General features: G+C 45.0%; 1 protein-coding gene across 1 annotated transcript in view; it reads right to left on the bottom strand.

Annotated features, from left to right (window-relative positions):
- MYO10 (myosin X) overlaps positions 1 to 9,080 on the bottom strand; it is a 173,078-nt gene extending 163,998 nt beyond the window's left edge. Inside the window, exon 1 of the mRNA XM_074873964.1 lies at positions 8,941 to 9,080. Coding sequence (XP_074730065.1) covers positions 8,941 to 8,961 — 21 coding nt within the window. The 5' untranslated portion in view covers positions 8,962 to 9,080. The remainder of the gene's footprint in view (positions 1 to 8,940) is intronic.
- Positions 9,081 to 20,814: the final 11,734 nt, after the last annotated feature.

Raw genomic sequence — 20,814 nt, 5'->3', positions numbered from 1 at the left:
ACCAGAATCAATCCTGACTTTGAGAATGTGATGGCAGGCTTGGGCAGCAGGGTGCCATTCTGCCAGCGCTACCGTGTCAAAAAGTTAAGAACATAAATACAACCCAAAAAACCCTCAGTACTTTTAACAACTACCCCAGTATAAAGGCAGATGTGCCATGATAAAAAACCCTTGGGTAAATCTGCTCAGGGTGAGAATGCAGTTTTGCCCCAGGGAAAAAAGCAACAACCAAACATTCTCCTCTGTTAAGGTGTCCTTATGGCATCTCCCATAAGGGCGTTCTCCAAAACAAAACACAGACTTGTATTAACACACTCTTGTATCACTGGCCTGTAATAAAGGATTATGAATAGTTTCCCAAGAATACATAGGAAAAGGGAACACTAACACATCAAAGTGCACTTAGCCTTTTACTTCCTGAGTCTTCCAACACAGCCATTCACTCTGTGCATGCCATCAGCCGCGACCGTGTGTGAAGGCACCGCTTGGCTCCCGAGGTCTGCTGCTGAGTTCCCCTCTCTTCCTTCCTCTTTCCCTCATTTGGAACAGGACAAAACCAAAATGCAGTTTCACAGAAAGAGTTAACCTGTCTAAGAGATCTAAGAGATTGGTTAAAGAGAATACTGATTTCTTCAATAGGCACCTTTCCTTAATATTCATTCAAAAATCCCTAGTGAGGCTCACCACATGATGAAGATTACATACTTTCAAAGAAAAGAAAGTCTGATACCATAAACCAGGCAAAATGCCCCACTGAAGCAATGTAAGTATTTGCTAAAACATATTTGCTATAACATATTATCATACAAATAGGAAACCCTATTCAAGTCTAAAGTCTGTCAGGCCACTGGATGGTACAGAAGACTGATAAATTCTATCCTCCAGGATGTTCTCCTTCAGCATGCCATTAATCCTGGAAGGAATAAAAGGTATTATACTGACCTCCACATTTAGGCTCTGCTCCAACACACTTATATTTGCCCATTGAGTGGCAGGGCCACTGAAACACATAGGAAATCCAGCTTAAGATGTATTGGATCTGATGTGCAAGTTCAGAAAACCATACAAGTGACCAGTACCTTTCGCTGTTGAAGACCTCCTTCCATACACCAGTGTAAATTGCAAGGTTTTCCTCAAAGCCTTAACAGGGCTGGAGTGCTCTTTGGTTTTTTTTCCAGTTCCTAACTGTGGCTGCTCCTTCCTAGTGAAACATAACTAAGCACCATTGCTCACTAGGAAAAATTACAAGAGCTCATATAGAAACTGTGTGTTAAACCCCTCTACAAAAGAGTTCACACAAAATGGAAATGTTGACTTTGGTCAGTAAAACTGAACACATACCAGTTTCTGCCATGCTTCAAATCTGAACCAAAATCGGGTCTGTTCCTAGCAAGCTATTCAGCAAGGAAAAACATACATATTATATCAAATTCCTCCAACATCACTCATGCTTGAGATTTCAATTAAAAAAAAAGAAAACCAAACCTCTACACTTTCTACCAAATAGGCAGGCTTTTACAGGCTAGACTGAAACACAGTCACTTGGCCACAAAGGAAAACAGCACCTAAATAGACAGCAAGTATTTATATTTATTGGTAAAGCAAGCACAGGTGTGACATACTTACAGCTGAAACAACTCAGCAGCCTTCCCCCAGTCAGTCACTGGTTTGCACTGGGAAAGTGTCCGGCCAGTCACAATGTCCATGGAATGACACCCTGCAGAGAAGCCACCAGACATCCCCCTGACCTGGCTCTAACACTGTCTGTCCAGCTGAGGACATCAAGAACAAGCACAAACAATGTTTGGACCTACCCCAGATGACAGTCTTGATCACTGACTTTGCAGAAATGAGTCAAGGAGGGGACAGTACATTCTCCCCCAACATCCTCCTACTTCTTATGGGTACATTTCAAAATATGAGTAATCTTTACCCATTCCTTCTGTCTTAACAAACCTTTCATAGTATACTTTCCCAATACAGTGGTGCTCATGTTTTCCATGCAACAAAGCAGTAATTTCTTCTTCAGCATGGATATAGTTTATTTCACAAGGCAGATATGAAGGATGGTTAATACCAGTTCCCATTCTGCATCCAAACTTTGAAGAGCCCTGTCTTTAAAAGAATGGAGTGTTTGAGCTACTTAATGGACTTCTAACCAAAAGGATAATCCACGGAACCTTTCTTAATCAGGGGGTTGTCCAAAACAAAGTTGCATTACAATAAATATGACCAATGGATAATGCTCAAATTTCAGACATACATAGGACATCTTAGAAAATCCTAAATAAGTAAAAAAAAAAAGCCACCATGTAAAATTTGAACCAAGGATACCCAAAAAACAGTAATTTGCCCTGAACTGTTGCCCCAACACCAAGCCATCCTCCTTCATGTCTCACTAATGGTTTAAAATGTCAAGTAATGATAAATAACAGGAAGATCAAGACAAATGAGAACGCCTAAGCCATGACCCTCTCATACAAGCCTGAAGTCGTAATCAATCTAGCAAGTTTTGAGGTCACATCCCGAAACTTGTAAAGTAGCCACAATTAGTGACTTTAAAGCTGGTAATTCTTTTTTTTTTTTGTGTGTGTGTGTGTGTGTGTGTGTGTCCCCAGCTAAGTCTTAATTCACAGTGACTTTTTACCTCCTGCCCTTCTACTGGGCTCCACCCAAAACTGTGTTCCTGGCTCTGACCACAGCTGGGGACTGTGATTCACTAAGGAAAAATACCAGCCCTGTGGCCAAAAAGGTTGGTGAGATCAAACCACCCAGAGGATACGTTTCCCTCCAGAACTGCAACGGGCACAGTCACCACGCTGAGCGTGCAAGGGATGGAGCTGCTGATTTCACCCCTCGCAGCAGACTGTGGCACCTTCCACTGGGGCTGCACCCACCCAAGAGACACAAAAAGATATTTCTCTTGCTAGAATTTTTTTTCTTTTGAAGTTACATCAATATTCACTCCCCATATTAAAAGAAAAAATTAAAAAAGATCAAAAAAAGCAGGTTATTCACTTGCTAGGGGTTAGGTCTGGATTTGTTCTGTGCAGACACAGTGACACTATCTAAATACACACACACACACACGCACCCACCCACACACACACAGCCAAGGACCTACCGATTCTCCTTCGGCTATCTTCTAAAGACAAATAACAGATTATTGAGACTATATTGGTCTTACCAAGCTGAAACCCAAGATTCAGATAAAATCACCACAGCAGAAGCACAACGTGGTACAACCAAGCCAACCAACAGCGTAATTATTGATAAGGGGCCCCAAACTTTTCTTTCCATGTTTTGAGGCACACTGGGGCAACAAAAGCTCTGAAAGGTTGCAGGGTTTCTCAGGTTATTCATGGGACCAGCACACTAAACTCTCCATGTGACACAGAAAGCTCAAGCTCCCCTTCCTTTCTGCTTCCCTCCCTCCTACAAAGTAGTCCTCTTCTGCCTCCACAGAATCATGGAAAAAAAATGTGGAGCATTTCCGATAAAAGCCCGTGCCACTTGACTTCAAAAATAAGTTGGGACTGGCCATGCTTTCAAACACAATTCCCTTTTATCAGGCAACAGGCTGTGCGACAGCTCCAAAACCAAGAAAAGAGCCAAGCAGATTCACAACCTTCAGTATCACCCACACACAGGGCTCAGCAAATGAAAATACATATAAAGAAGACAATCTGGTTAGAGTAAAATAGCTTACACACAAAGTGCTGACACAAACATACAATTAGGGAAGAGACAAAAAAAAGCAGCCATTTCAGTGAGGTGTCACCAGAAGGTAAAAAAAAAGCGAACACTCGGAAGAAAACAAGACTTTTGTAATGGTGGGGGTTTCACAGCTCTCCTGTAGCTGAAGTCTGACTGAACATAGCTAAAAAGAAACGAGCAGACCCTGCACAATGTAGAGCCTCTACTGGCAATTTCAATAGCTATGTGTTTTGCAGCTTTAAGAGAATTCTTGTGTCATTTTACAATATTCATGGTGCCAGCAGGGCTGCTAGGCTCCAGCCCAGTGACAATGACTATGCTTCAGTTGCACAAATCTATCTTATGAAAGGCACATGTGAAATACACATAGTAGGCAGTTACAATGACATGCTACCAATGAACTGAACATGATTTCCCAGCTTATAGAAACAAACCTACAAAAATTTTCTTTCTGACTCAGTGAGGTGGTCCTGAGTCCCCTTGAAACATTTTCTACTCAAAACATAATGTTCTCTAATTAACCTAAAAATAGCTATTGACAAAACAACCATCAGCTTTTAAAAAACCTAAATATGAGAAGTAGTCTAGTCACAGCTCAGAAACTTCGGAAAACACAGCCAATGTCAACAGCCAAATGAGGCACCGTTCCTTCTTGGCATGGCTTTGGCGCTCAGAAGCCCTCCAGAAATGTAACCTTTACGCCACTGCTTAAGGGATGATGGGTTTGCCCCACCCGTCTGGAACGCAGCTTTGCTGGTGTAAGATACACAGCTTACACCAATACCAGAAGTCAGAACACCAGACCCATACTTGTGCTATCAGAAAAACACTTTTAAATGAAAACTGGGAGACTTTCGAGATTGTCCTAAATGCATACACTATGCTGCACAGCACAGCCAGAACCCATGTGGATTGATGCAGGAACTTATTAGCATCACCAAATTTTCACTTTAAGAGCAAAAACTTGGCAGTGCCACGGTCACTTGGTGCAGGGGATGGTGAACCTCTTGAAGGTCTCCATGAATGACTCTGCGCTGGGAGGCAGCAATCTTCCAAATCCCGCAGCACAGGAGCACCAACGAGAAGTTTGCCACAAGCTGCATATCTAAAGTAAGAGCTTCCGGGCTTGGCAGATACCTCCTCTGACAGCCCCCTGCAGCCAAGTTCAAGGCCTCAGAATTAAGTTTTGCCCCACAGCCTTCCTACAGAGGGAGGTTCAACACTTGCTCCTTCAGGACACATGCTGGGAGCCCTGCCCCTAAAACAGGGTACACAAGCAAATATGTGCAAACTGTGGAAAGCAGAAAAGAAAAAAACCATTCTGAACTCCAGGTAACAGCAGTATTGTCAAAAAGAAAAGCATGCTGGACAAAGAGTATCTGCTGTACCTCACAGGAGGCAACCCCACAGTTCCAAATAAACCTCTGTGCAACACAAGAGAAACATCAGTAGGACCTCTATGATGCTGATGCTGCTTTTATAACGCTCTCCTTAAACATCATCTACCCAGACACGCAACACAGAAGGCAGGAGACAAGAGTTGTTCTTCCTTCCTCCTCTTCCAGTTGTGGAAGAAAAAGAAAATCCTTTAACTTTCAAGCTTGGTAGCAACTAAATGCAGTCAATCCCTGCAGCCACCGCTATGCACGCTGTACTGCAAGCTCCCCAGGAGTGGAGCAGCAGCTCAGAGAGCAGATTAGACAAAATGACTTCCAGAAGTTGCGCCCCAACCTCAACCACTCTCTAACCTCATCTGGGCCAGCAATTGCCACATCCCTCCTGTGACAAGGACAGCGACCACAGTTCGGTGCAACACACCGTATATATTGGGCAAAGTGACTCCCCATGTAAGAGGAGGAAGATGAACTTGACTTCCGCACCCACTTTCCCTGATGTCCTGGTAAAAGCACTGCTTGGGAACTTCAGATGCTGAAGAGGCAGTTGGAGCTTCCCTCTCCTGCTCTTTTTTGTGCAAAATTACCCTGTGTTCCTTCTCATCTTGAACTAACTCTCCTCCTTCCCTCATGGCATACATCCCCCTTTTATCAGGGATGCGTTCTCACTGTAAAAAAAAAGAAGCCTGACCTCAGCTATGACAGGAGACTGCTCCCTTATGAGCACCCTAGCTGTTGATAAAACATATGGGAATGATTTTTTCAAGTTGTTTAGAGCAACACAGCCAAATGGCTCTATTGCCCGCATCCATACTTTTAATTCTGAGTATGGATCTCTGGGATTTCTACAGGTTTTAACACTTTATATATGAAAACATGACTATGTAATATACTGAGAAAATTACAAGTCCACCACCGACCTTCCTTCAAACACCAAAAGGTAGCACAGATCAATCAATAGCCCGAAATAGTTTTAAAGGTCCCAGAAAACACTTCTCCTCTGTATTAAGAATGAAACTTTGTAATTACTTTATTATCTTCCAGCAATAAAAGCTTTTTGAGGAGTAAGTTCCAGGGCCAACTCTTCTAGCCTCATTTTTTACTCACAGACTTTTTTTTTTTTTAATTGGATGAGTTAGAAAGCTGGGACAGCGATGGAAATCAAGGCTCCTCTGGAGACAGGTACAACCACTTTTTATCCTATAAGAACAAAAGCTAAGAATGCTAAGAAATAGTAAAGGAAGGAAGCTGGGCAGCACGATTGAGAACTCAGAAAGCTGTTAAGTCATGGACGACGGCAGCGTCAGCTGACTGTCGGGAGCTCAGCATTATCCCACACCTCAGTGAACGCAGCAAGTCCCAACAGGAGCGCCTGCCTCCTCTGCGACGCATGCATTCCTGCACTCTGGCAGCACCTTACCCAGTCCCCTCATTTTGTTCCAGTGAGCATCATCCTATACTGAGAGCACATTACAATCAGCATCTAGCTATGAAAAAACATGGGAGAAATAGTAATGCTGGGGTCTTTCTCTGTAACGCCTTTTAGTTGTACAATATTCTTCTGCGACAACCAGACTGAAGACACTCCTGCCTCCAGCATAGTGAACGGGGGCTTCTTGGTAACGCTGAGGAACGACCCCTGTGAAGTGCCAGTCTACACCCTTCTCACCTACCAGCTTTTCTCCCAAAACCTAATTATATCAGCAAACTTACATCACTAATGAGAAAGAGCAGATCAGGCTTTTTACCTGTGTCTCTCATCCAGCTTCCTCTTTCTTCCACACACTACAACTTATTTTAATGAGAACAATAACTCTCTCAGATAAGTCAGCAAATATTTTTATAAAGAGCAGCTGCAGGATGTCTGCCTCGCACAAATTAAATTACCCGGCTAGTGGCTCAATCCAGTGCCTTCAACAGACGTTTTTCTGTGGTAGCTGGGTCAGGCCCAGTGCATTTCTGCTATTGTGCCTTACGCTCCCTGTATACGATTTACATACGCTCGCTCCGGTGTGAGGAAAGGAAAATGTTTATACTTATGGGTGGGACTTTGGATGCAGATTAAAGTCAAGGTGTTATATTTACTGATCTTTTAAAGTAATATCAACATGTTGAAAGGGAGTAAGAGTTCTTAAGAAAGATCAAAGTCTGCATGCAGGAACCACAAACTAACAGAATACATGCCGAAATACTAACACAGACTGGCAAAATTTACTTGCATTTTCCCTGGGGCAAGTAATTTTGGCTAATAGGGGAGTCAAAACCATTAAAACTCTTCTTCACCTTTATGTAGGGCACGCTACTGTACTTTGTGTCAGAGCGAATGACTCTTCAGATTAATTTTGCAAGGCTAGGCTAATACTACCCTATTGCTCATGGCTTGCAAGCTTTTGAAAGGCGAGCACTACATCCTCTACAGAGGAAAAAAGAAAGAAACCAAAACCCAGTATTACTACTTAACTCGAGACTTTTTCAAAATTAATCCTGCGTTTCTTCCTTCTTACTGCACTTGACAGAACTTTTGTTGTCTGACAAATGAAAAGCTAACAAGCAGTAAGGTGCATGACCTTCTTTTATTTGACTAATTACTATTCTGGTAAAAACATCACCTATTTTTCTTGCATGAGCATCAACAGCAGTACCAAGAAGATGAAGGAAGTTATTTCACGAGGGCAAAGGACAGTTTTGCAGCTTAATCCCAGTCCTGTAAAACAGATGCCTGGCCTGCATTTACAACCCCGAGAACGCAACTGCTTCAGCAAGGGGTGCGATTAAAGCCACCACGCAGTCAGTCACCAGAAGTCACGACGCTGATGCAAGCTTTGCCAGCAACCTACAAGCACAACACACGCACAGAAGTCACTGCATTAACACCGGACACCTTACGTTTATAAGGCTGTGACGACACGAGGCGGGCCGTACCAATTTGGTAAGATATCGTACAGAATTCAGCTCATTTAGACCAGAAGAGGACCCAAGTTTTGATTGTTAGCGTTTACTCTCAGTAAGTGGCAACGTGTCTTTGCTTTGGCTTCCTCACCCAACACGATGAAGTTGCCAAGATCCACAAGATAACGGCGAAACTCAAACCACTTTCAAGAGTTCAGCCCCATTACTTCGCAGTTGTATTGGAAGATTTCGTCTACACTTAATAACATGCATGTAATAAACAGACCTTAAGAAAAGACTGCCTACCAGCAGCTCTGCTTCTGAAACCTCCATCATTTGAAGCCTCACAGGCCCACGCAAGGCACGTGAAGTACACTCCCCGGGTTTCACGCAGGGCACCCCTGAGGAGGGAGCGCCCCACTCGCCTCCGAGAGGCGGTTTCAGAGGCTGCCACGCCGCGGGCAGCAGAGGCTGGGGCAGGAGGGCGGGCAGGGACCCGGACCCGGACCAGTCCCGCCGGAGCCCCCGGCGGCCCGCTTCCCGCGGGGGTCCCGCCACGGCGAGGGGTGCCCGGCACCGCCGCCTCCAGCCCCTGCCCGCCCTAATGAGCCCCAATTAGCGCCGAGCGCCTCCCCGGCGGAAAGCCGGCGGCAGGCTCTGGTTCAGCGCGGCGGCCTCGCGTTCCGCCCCGGTCCCAGCCCGCAGGATGGTGATTTCGGGGGCCGGTGGGGCCTGGGGGGCGCTGCTCTCCCCTCCCGCAGCCCCCGTCCCCAAGGGGCTGCTCCTGCTAAGCCCCCGCAAGCCGCGCTGCTCGGGGGGGCTGGCGACACTTTTCGGGAGCCCCCTGCCGCTCTGCTGCCGGCTCCTGCCCCACAAAGCGACCCCACGCTGGAGGAAGAAGAGGAAGGGGGGGAGGAAGATCCCGCCGGCCCGCGCTCACCTCCGCCAAGAAGTTGTCCATGGTGGCCCCTCGGCCCGCCCGCGGGTGCGCAGCGCCGGGCCCCAGCCGCGCACCATGTGCCGCCGCCCGGCCCGGCTCGGCTCGGCTCGGCTCGGCCCCCCCGAGCCGCCTCAGCCGCCGCGCCGCTCCATCGCGCCCCAGCGCCGGCACCAGCCCGCAGCCTTTGTCCGCCCGCCCGCCCCCTCAGAGCCGCTCGCCCGGGCGGTCCCGGCAGCGCATAACCGCCGCTGGGAGCCGGGGGGGAGGAGGAGGAGGAGGAGGAGGAGGAGGAGGAGGAGAGCGAAGGGGGAGGAGGAAGGAGGCTCCTGCCGCGGCCGCCGCACGCTCCTGCCCCGCGCCCGGGGCCGCCCCGTCCCGTCCCGGCGGGGCAGGGGCGGGGCCAAGGCCGCCCCGCCCCGCCGCGGGGCCCCGGTCCGCGCCGTGGCGGCTGCAGGGCCCCGGGAACCCGCGTCCGAGTGCGGAGCGAGCGGAGGAGTGAGCGCAGTGAGCGGAGCGCGGGCGCGCAGCGAGGGGCTGGGGGCGAGGGTGCGCTCCGCGCCTTGCACCCCTGATCCGCGCAAAGCGCCGCCGTCCCGCGAAAGTTTCTGACGAAGCGAAGTGTCGTTTAAAGGGTGTATGTATATACCTGCAGGCGTCCGCGGCGTGCTACAGGCTCTTATTTAAGTCTGCGGCAAATTTGAGTACGAGCTCTCGTCAGCCGTACCTGTGTGCCTCCGCTGGATACATCCCGCGAGAGCCATTGCCGCCCCCCGGGAGAGCAGTGCAGGTGACAGCAGCCTTCGGGCCACCTCCTAGGAGTGCCCTGGGCTTCTTCCTTCGGCAGCTTGCTCTATAGGTTTTCCAGTCCTTTACATTTCTGCAAAGCAGGTATAAAGAGTTCATTTTTTGGAAACATTTCTTGTTCATCATTTTGCACTTACCCTGCGGTTAGTAGCAGCACCAGGAACACGGCAAAGGAGAGTTGAATCTTGCACATATATTTTATTAAAGTGGGCCTATTTCATTCACATTACAGGAAGAACCGTGCTAAAAAGTAAGTTACAGCCATAAAGAAAGTGAACGTGGTATTCAGTCTTCGTTCACAGGCAGAATCCTGCCATTGCTTTGGGAGCTTGAGCATCTGAGTAGTGACAGGGGAGACCAGCCCTGGCTATCAGGAATAATCACGAGTGTGCAACTCTCGTTTTTTTAAGGTGTCACAGGAGCTAACATGTAGAGCACAACAAGCACCGCTAAAAAAGCAAGTTTAAGAATACATGCACTACACCAGGAAAACATTCTTTCATCTTTGTTTCCATTTATCTACTGTCCAAAAAAAAAAAAAAAAAAAATCTGGAAAAGAAGAGAGCAGGTAAGAGAGGTTTGGCTTTGAGATACGTAATGTTTAAAATGGAGTTCTGCTGGTTTTGGAGGTTCACGCGGTGACGTCCAGGCAAACTGCTGTGCCATCGAGGTTAGAGCTGGGACAAACCCGCACGAGAGGGACTTTCTGTCAAATGGGTATCTGTTAGAGCCTGCGTGGGGACTGTGCGTGCCCACTCCTTCAGACAGAAACAAGGCGGGGGGAAGCTTTCAGGAAGGCAGCAGCTGCCTCGGACATGGCCATCTTCTGTAGGTCAGCAGCTCCCCCCAGCTCACCTTGCCATGGCCAGCCACAACAGCTCCTGGCAGCAAAAGCAGGAACACTTCCCATGTTGCTTGTAGCTCAGCGTAGAGCCCCCTGGGCAGCATCCCTTGCCAAACCCAGCCGGGAGATATCCATAGGACACTCTGCAGCCTCCTGAGGGCTGCTGGGGAGTGGCATCACTTCTCTTGCCAGCTGTCCCTAGTCTCTACACCCAGGTATACAGGACATACCTTCCTACAGTTGCTTCAAAACTCAAGGTCTGCCCAGGATTTCACCTGAATGCGTCTGTCTACACAGTACCAGCTCGCAGTAAAGTTAGCCAATGAGTTATTCCACTGTAGATTATATGGTATAAATCCCGATGGGGAAACGGTAGCTCTCTTCCAAACTACCGCGTTTCCAGAGTTATTCCAGGGGAATGTTTTTTTTCTGCAATCGCTGTGCCAGAAAGCTTCCCAGCTCAGACAAGCCCGAATTTGGGGAGGGCTGAGTCAAATCAGGGGTATTTATTAAGTTATTTTGACTTCTGATTGAGTACTTTGTTTGACACCATGCTATTGGAATGTAATGCGCATGTCTGGCTACTGCATTGCACGTACTCAGGTCTATGAAGCACAACAATGTAGGAATTAATGAAAACTTTGAATCTGTCATCCAATAAAAGCAGGCTGTGTTTGTTTAAATGTAAATTACAGGGAAACGTTACCAATAGAATAGGACCAGATTTATGCAGCCTAAAAATATGTCACAGAAAGAATGAATATTCTCTTGTGGCATGGATGTATTGCAAAAGACTGTAAAACTCCTAAGACTTTTCTTAGGATTTAGAACAACTGCAAAGAATCATGAGCAGGAGGGGTCTAGGAAGAGGGATTTGGGGAGCAGAGGGGGAGGGAAGAGTAGCTTGTATAGTCACTCCAACAGATTTCTTCCTTTTCTCCTTCTTTGTCTTCTTGTGTCAGTCCCACTCACAGTTTGTAAGGGCTAGCATCTGTGTTTCATAGGAAGGGGGTTTTGAAACACAGCATTTCCTTTTCCCACTCTGAAAATGACCCCAAACGGGTTTCTTACTCATTTTATGCAATTGTTTTGGAATTTGGAAAACCCCACAGATATGCTGTACAAAGCTCCATACATCTATGAACATCTGGGGACTTGGCCAGTTCTGCACAGCTCCAATTTTCTTTTAATCAGTAGAAATTCCTTCACTGATTGTATGCCTAAGGTAAATTGCTTCCTTTTGAAGCTGCTCACATGCATGCCGGCTCAGTTTTCAGCCCGGGTGAGGACTGGGAATGGACCGAAGGCTCAGCTGCACCTCCCTCCCCATGAGACTCCTCCTTGCTGGCCATAAAGGTCTTCCCACCTTGTGCGGGTGGTCGGTGGTGAGGTGGCTGGCCAGCAGGCCCCTTTCCCCCAGCCTCTCTTTTGCTCTGTGCAGTACAGCTTTGGCATTTGCTGGATTGGCTTTACTCTCAGCCCATCTGTTAGACCATTTTAATATTCCTCGTTCACATTCTCTGCATTACATGGGTCAGGTCGCATCTTCACCCAACTTTTCTGACCTTTTTTCTACCAGTAGGTGCTAAAGTCCATATTTGACCAAAATGTCCAACAAAAGACAGATGTCTCTTCTTTCCTCAGCTCCAAAGTAATCTTAGTAGCTGCAATTTTCATAAGACCCTGTCCTTTTAAACCAGATTTCAACCACTCTTGTCTCTATCAACAACTGGATATCTCCTGTAGCATGCAGCTCTCTCCATTTCTGCTCTGGAGGTATAACCAACTTACTGACTGAACCCCATTTTTCTATAAATCGTATGTTTCACCTGAGCCATGTTTCTTCACTGGGAATTTCCAAATTTGTAGGACCTTTTTTTAAAGATTTATTGCACCTGCATTTATTACAAAGTTCACAGATGTGATTGCATCCCAATGAACCATTAACTCATTCAGTACCTTGAGCACACTTGCTCAAATTTGAGATGTCCATTTTTCAAACTAACTTTCCCCTGCCGTTCTCATCTACCAAAACTCAGGGCACTGCGGGGGCTGGTGGGTCCCCAGGGCTGGGAGTGTCAGGGGCTCGCCAGGTGGGTGATGGCAGAGCCTGGCAGCCAGGTCCCCTCCCACCACCCCAGCCAGAGACAGGGCAGCTGGGGGAGCACCAGGCCATGGGCAGGGTGGGGGGACCCCTGGGGGGGTGGGCAGGGACGCTCAGGGCTGGCAGTGCCCTTGGGGCCATGACAGTAATTGCGCTTGAAACAGGTTGTGCCGTTGCAAGTCCCATGTCTTTACTGTGTCTTACTGTCCATGATGATGGTTTCTCTGCATTTCACAAATCCTGCTGCCTGTTCAATAAACAAACACTCATTTGGTTGCCCCAACCTTAATACAAATTCTGCGGGGGGGCTCTTTATGATAAAAAGCTTTCTGTTCTATGATTTTTTTAAAAGGTTGATGAGTTTTCATTACATGCATGTGATGCTTTGTTCTTGCCTGGCTTACCTTATTTTTTTAGTTGCCATTTTTTCATGGTGGTATCATTGAACTGAGTGATTTTAGCTTTTGCATGCCTGACAGGTTTATTGCACAAAATCTTTCCCCCTGCGACACCCTCTGGAGGAGCTTTCCTTTCCCTACTGACTGCACTGAAGTATGTTGTCTGCCTTACTCCATGGCACTGCTACTCCTTCTGTCAGACATGTGGATTGTTTTCAAAGAGTTGAATGATATAGTCAATTAATTCAATCTTATTAATTACAAGGAGCCTAAATTAAAGATCTCTTCTCACCAAAATGAGGCAGTGTATTTCTTTGTTCACAGCTCAAGATCTTATTTCATCCAGTAGTATCTCTAAGATTTGCTCTCCGACTTTTCCCCTTTGGGGTTTTTGTCCATGGTATACTTCATTTTCAGAGTGGCTTTGCATATGGTCTACATTTCTGGTAAGAAATCCTGTTTCTTTAAACCTAGTCCAAAAGAGGAGTTTAACCACTACTTGTGTTTATTCTCTGAGGCTGCTATTGCACTTGTGAGCTCTAGTCAGATTTCAGCTAACTAACTTTTGGTAGACAAGGTGTTTGGGATTGACATTGTCCAACAAAATCTCAGAGATCAAGCACAAGGCATTATTGGAGAAGCAAATATTTCTGTAGTGGGTGACAGCGTACAGGCAGATTGCTAGCACAAAGCGCAATTTGCTACCATGCAAGTTTTGAAGGATACAGTGAAAGAAGAGATTGCTCCAGCCAAAATCGTCACGATCTGTGCAGAGCAAAAAACCCAGATTCCTCACGTTCTTGTCCATTGTAACTCCTTCGCAAGCATGTGCTCGGGTTTCAAAGCCAGTTCCAGGTCATGATCCTAGCTTTCAAAATAATTAATGGATTCTCTTCAAATGAATACCCGACAACAGGGCTGGACAGCCTTCCTCTTTTTCGGAATCCTGCTTGCAGTAAGCCAGCTGTCCCCATGAGCTGTATCGGGAGATAAGTGTCTGACTAGCAGTTGTGAACCCCATGAGACACAAGGTGCTTCAGTGTTAGGTCCTGTTATGCTGAACTGTGTCTTGCCAGGATGAGCCTAGCCCTTAAGCGTGACAAGCAATGGATCAAATGAATTATTCATGCTCACAGATGGACTTTAGTTATTAACCTCTAGGAGTAATAAATAAATAAAAAGTGAAGAGCTGGCAGATTTTTGTAACAGCTTCATTTATAGCTACTGTAACATAAAGTCATTTCAACATTTTCTTTTTGTGTAAACAACCTCCCAATAGGAATGAAGAAAAAAAGCTGGGAGACATTTTCTTGGCTTCTTCAGCTTTCCTCTCTCTTCTGGATCCCAGTAACTTCTTCCATCACTTTGACCTCCTTACACCCTAATTTGCTTGATTTGAGTTTCAGTGCAAGTACTTTTATGGAGTCCTGGATGAGAAAAAAATAGCAGCTGTAGAAGTCCCACACACCAATCACAGACAGCATGGGTGTGATACCTTCTGTGCTGCTGGGCCATATGCAAAAGAGCAGACCCATTCCTTGTTTGGGATGTACAGATCCAAAACTCTTATCATGCAGCTGGATTGCCATACGACAGTGCATTTAACTCTATCTGCCTGGGGTCTGGCAAAGGGCATTAAGTATGTGTTATTATACTCAGTTTCTGACCAGAACCTCTACCTGGGAGATTCCAAGTTTTATTTTCCACATAAGAAAATGGTCTCTATTACAAGATTTTTTTTCCCAATGACACAGAGCCACATCTTGATTTAACACCTGCAGCACACATATGAAGATGGACAGCTTTCTAACTCCTCATATTTTTACCTATTTCCTAAATTCTACTCAGCCCCCAGGCATTGCCTTTGCAGAGCCTTGCTCTCCCTTGCTTGTGATCCCTAGGCTGCCTCTTCACTCCATCCCTCATACCATGAAGTGACCTGCTTTCTTCTGGGCCCTTCAGGCAGCATCACTGCTCAGGGTGGCAGGCTATTCCCTACATGCAGCTGCTGTCACCCCTGGTTGTCTGAGCCTCATTCACCCTTCATCTCATTTAAGGTCACTGCTGCATTTTTTCCTCACCAGTGTCTTTTAATCCAGCTCTTCTCTCGTTATCTTACTGGCAACCTATTCATTTTAATTTTGTTTATCAGCTTGGAATATAGGTTTTAGAGAAGATACCAACAGAGAAAGTTGTATTGTACAAGCACATTGGTTTATCACCTACAGATAACTGCTGGAAGAAAACATAGGAGTAACAGACAAAAGCTATCAAAAAGCTTAGAATCAGTTAAGTGATAAAGACAGTGGGAAAGCATAAGAAAAAGCATAAAGAGAAATGAAAGCTTTTCTCAACTTCTGAATCAGACTGTGAATATGTTTTCCTTGTCTTCACCCAGGAAGCCTGTTTAAAGAAACATGTTTAAAGGCAACTTATAGTCACAAACCCTGCAGTCACAGTTTATGTACATGTTCATTTATCAGGTAGTCGGACCTGTACAAAACATTGCTACTCCTCTCTGAGGGTCTCCAGCCCCAGAGCAGAGCCCAGCAGGGGAACCCACAAGGCTCCCCTTTTGCTGCCTCAGTGCCTCGTAAGCCAGGTTAGTTCAAAATACTTCCCCATAGCATTTTAAACGAGGTCATCCTCATTTCTACTGAGGCAAACAAGGAACACCCACACTTTCCTTGCCACTGGTGGTGCTATGGAAGAAAAAATCTTCAGTAAAAGGGCAGCAAAGCCCAGAGATGGCCAGTCATCTCTTAAGCCACTGCAGCTGTTCAGTCAGCAAATATAAATCAAAGGCTGCCTTCTCACATGTGGTGTCAGGCCAGTTTAAACAATGTCCGTGCTCTACCCCTACCATTTACCGCTCCCTCAGCTGTAATATGTGCAAAGGGTAAATATCCCTCAGCCTTGTAGCTTGGCACCTTGGAAGTGAGTTTCCAGGTCTCTCCCACTTCTTATGCTTCAGCTTGAATTGGGGAGCAGTCCCAGAGCATGCAAACTGCGTGTCCTCCATAGGAAATTAAGCTAAAATATATGCTCTAGAAACGCTCTTGCTAGCTAAAGGGTGATCGGGGCATAGGACCAGACTAGAGCTAGTCTGAAATACAGTCTTCTGAAGTGCACTTAGGATGGGCAATAGGTCCCCCAGCATGATGTTTCACTCCATGGATACGCTCTTATTTCCCCGCGCTATTTGCTTGTGTAACATAGCTGTTATATCTCCATGGGTCAGTGCAGCAAATGGTATGGGGTACTATCCAGACTTTTTCTTTTGGTTTGAGTTCTGGTTTTGTTTTGTTAAAACAAAAACTTGACAGAAGAAAGGTTTGATTCTGACCAATTCACTGAGCAGGTTCAGATAAATACCTTGCAAACAAATATTGTTGCAACAGAGAGAGGTACGAGGACAAGGTTGCTCTGCATTGCTGCTAGCATTTATTCCTCGTGCTGGGTCACAACCTCAAAGAGCCAGGAGGAACAGCCTTCACAGTCTCTTGTCCTTCAGGGAAAGTTTATGCCTTTCAGATATGTAGACTTTATCAGCCTGAGGGATGATGAATACTGTCTGTCCATGCTCTTCTGTTAGAAGTTTCTTTCCATGCATCTGCCATGGTAAGAAATATTCTTCCTCTTTGCCCCTAGATTCCTTCCTGCATTTGAAATCAAGAAATCCTGTCACAACACAGGAGAGCAAAATGTTAGTTTCAAAGCAGACAGAATTTCCCACAAACTATGGGAGGGTTTAAATGACCACCACACAGTCTTAATGAGACACTCAGAATGCTGCAAACCTGTACATTATAGAGGAGGATGTTCTTAAAAAATGTGTTAAAAACTGCATTTAATAATACAAAAATGGAATTTGATCATTTTATCCTTTCATAATCACATTTACAACTTAACAAATCTTTCCTGAAATCCTCTCAAAATCTTCTCTGGTGTTGCATTGATGTGATACATTCAATTTTGGTAGCTTAATTTTTTGTCCAAATACACTTGTTTTGCTTTAATATCTTATTCATGCACAATCTTAGGATGTGTTTAGGTCTCAGTTGAACTATAAATTTATAGGTTTGCCTATTTACTGAATGCATTCAAGTGAATAAACATGCCATTTCTTTGGTACAAACAAAAGCAAAGTTCCTGGCTTACATCAACTTGTTGTCCCAGAATAGAATCAAAGGCTGCTGAGGTAGTTTATGTCCCTATTTAGAAATAGGAAAACCTTTGTTTTGTGTATACAGGTACTGAGCACTTCAGCCTGAGATGTTAAAGGAAGCTGGGGAAGTTAGCAAGCCCAGTGCTAGCTACATTCTTGGCACGCAGTCTGTCTGTAGCAGTATCTGGCATTTGTGTTTACTTGCAAGGTATGACAATTAGTAGACTGGAAAGACGTGGTAGTGATGTTTAGTTCCAGGCTCGTTGAAGGATATATGAGACCATATCTTCTATTTCCCTTGATTCTTACCCCAACTGCTCTACCATATACCGTTCCCCTAACACCCATAAAACTGTATCACCACTCATTCTTTTCTTCTTCAGTGAATTACAGGATTTGCACAGGATGCAGCAGCAAACTGTAAACTGTAAATAAAGTAGAAAACAATTCCATAAATACAGTGGTTAATATTTGAGTAGCAAACACAGTAGCAAAACAGGGTTTTTTTCAACAGCTTGACAGTAGCGAGACCCCTAATTCCAATGGGCTTTCAAAGGGAAACTGGGAGATAACTTGCATTTGGATCTTTGCAAATTCTTCCTTGAAACAGTTAACACCGGTGAGGATGCATCCAAGAGCAAATGCACTACCAGAACCTCATGCCTTTTCTACCCAGCTGCTGCAAATAGGTAGAATTCCAGATACAGCAAAATACAGTGGCTAGTGACCCTTATTTTATCTTTTTTTTTTTTTTTTTTTTTTTTTTCCCCTGACTACTTCAGAATTCCACAACTGGAAAGTTTTTTTTTGTGTTTGTGGGCAGAAGTTTGAATACAACAGTGCGGTATATGTGGGTTTTGCCCTTCAGTTATTATGTCAGTAATTTTTTCCATTAGAAAACTACTGAGTCTTTGCAAGAGATTTTTACTCAAAAGCATCCCTGCAACACAGCTAATGTCTTCTTCTGCATCTAGCACAAATTCTCCTCCAAGTTTAAAAACTTCAAAAGCAAATGGAAACCTCTTCAGAGAGGAAACCACGACCAATGTATTTGTGTGAAAATCCCAGCAGAATTAAGTTAGATGGAGGGAAATCATCTGATGTGAAATCTGTCTGAATAGCTAGCTGACATCTGGAGGGTGAGCAGAATAGTGGTATTCCTCTTAGTCACAGTTATCAGAGTGAAAACTGAAGGAAATCAAGCCCTTGCTCTGTGCACAGGTAAGGCACTGCAGCTGCTGTTCACCTGCTGAACACTAATCTGGCAGCATGACTCTGCCTCAGCTGGGAAAGCCAGTCTCTAAAGTCTGATCTAGACTAAATTTCTTGGTTACAACAAATCTGAAGGATATTTTGTCCCAACTAAAAATAAAAATGTCTGGTTGAATTCAAAGCAGCCTTTGCTGCAGACTGACCTGAATACTCTTTACTAGTAGTTCAGCTTTGTAGGTTCATTTAGTGAATCAACTTTTGTCTAGAAGTGTTGGGAAAAGATTTCCTCTTATCTTCAGAAAAATAGGTGAATCCCTTCTTGGGGAAAAAGCCAACATTAAAAAAATAAACATTAAAAGATGAAGCTGAGTGTTGTTAAGAGCAAAATGTGTGCTAAATTAGGGTTGTATGTTTTGTCTTTCCTGTTATTAATGGCATCCTCAGAGGATACTGACTCACTCGATGACTGAAGTGCTTGTGGTTTGGGACCCATCCTGAGCCAATAATCCTAGAACCATGGGAGCTCTTCCCTTTTCTTTACATAAGGAAGCTTCTAGATCCAGTTGCCATTTGTTGCAACACCAAGAAATGTGGGCAGCAAAGCGCTCAAGTTAGGATTCCCTAAACGGGACCAAGTTACCATCTTGTCAGGTTATCCAGCTACTGGCAAGATTTTCTAACTGGGAACAATCAGGTTTTTGTCAGCCTTCAAGTAACCTTCCCTTCTCACCCAGTCAGACCAAGGATTGGTTTTGTGAGTTGTCACTTCACCCTGTCTCTGCAAGGAGGGATTTGTCAGCCGTGGGCACAGACAGATCTCATCGAGCCAGACCAGGTGATCTCTTTGCAGCGATCTAGCCCGCTTTCCGATTCTCTCTGTGACATAAATTCCTGTCACTTGTCTTTGCACAACGCTAACTCACCTGCAGTTTTCTTTTGTTCCCAGAAAGTGATAGATTAAAGGGCTGCACATTTCAGGCTCAGTGCTGTGTTTACACTTGGGCTTTTTAGCTTGATTAGAAATTCAACTCTTCCTGTTACTCAAGTGGCAGGACTACTGCTGTGGAAAACACCTGCCTTTAGGGAAAGGAGATAAATAATTCAGACCTTGTACTGAAAGTCACCTTCTTCTACTACTGTGCTTGATGTTTACTGTGACCTTCTAGCAGTCACAATCATTGCAACGCCTCCACTGTGTGACACTGACACTGTTGAAGTGAGGTAGCATTTGTAAAGCCTCCTTTATGTTCATGCTGCACTAAATATGTAGCATGTAGGAAATGGATTTTCCCAATGTTAAGATGGTAAAGGATTGTCCTTGTCAGAGTACTTCAGTCAGAATTGTCATTTTATGTTTTCTCAGTACTTGGCCTGACTTCAGCAAGATAGCAATCCAGCTTTAAAAGCATAACTAATCCTACAGAAAAATAAAATTATGTATTTTTAATTTTACAGTTAATCATTCTTAATAGTCTAAGTGATTTTAAAAGGACCCAAGCTGAAGAAACATTTAGAATAAAAAGGTTTCCATATTTAGATATAAGATGCTAATGCAGTTTGAAAACTCTGAGCAGGGTTCTGTTGAGCAAATTAGTTATGCATGTAGTGAAAAGATGCCCTCAAGATGCTTGCAAGCTAGGAACCTGGTGAAGCACTCCTACAGTTTTCTTCTCAATCCTCACATATTCACCTCTGCCCGTTCGTTACTGTTGCTAATAGGTACTTCTGGTTTCCAAATTATTGCCCTTTGAGTGGGCTTTTGGAACTGCCTGGAGCCCTTGCTAAGTCGGGGTGTCCTGTGCATGTGCAACAGCAGGCAGTCTGGGCAGCGGTTCACAGGCTCACACTTCACACTACATGTATGGCTTGGCATGATGTCTCAGCTGCATGAAGATGAGCTTGTGCTTAAGTCTTCGCTGAGCTGGATCCAGTGACAGTAATCTTGCCTAAGGTGGCCCTTGAAACACCTAACTACTGTCCAGCAGTAAAACCTGGGAACCTGAAGTGATGTGTGAGCAATTTAAAATGTTAATTTTCAAATCCTTCCTGTTTTAAATGTTTACAGTAGATAATGTTTATGAAATACACCTGATGCTATTTTTATCTAATTGGAAGTTACTCCCACAGTCATTAGAAATATGCTGGGATTTACCACTGCGTAACCAAGAGGCAAATTACATTCAGACAGTTGGACTGCACTCTATTCAGCCGAATAACTGCTGCTCAAGCCTCAGTCTGCAACTGCTCATTAGTACACGCTGCTTCATGGAGAGGGCAAATCCATAAATCCTTTCACTGCTGGCTAAGCCATGCCTATCCTGTGTGCTGCAGCTTGGAGCCCCTG

This window comes from Strix uralensis, chromosome 1 (assembly GCF_047716275.1).
Source record: "Strix uralensis isolate ZFMK-TIS-50842 chromosome 1, bStrUra1, whole genome shotgun sequence".
NCBI lineage: Eukaryota > Metazoa > Chordata > Aves > Strigiformes > Strigidae > Strix > Strix uralensis.
Note: the sequence above shows the minus strand (reverse complement) of the source record. Positions and strands in the feature narration are given on the sequence as shown.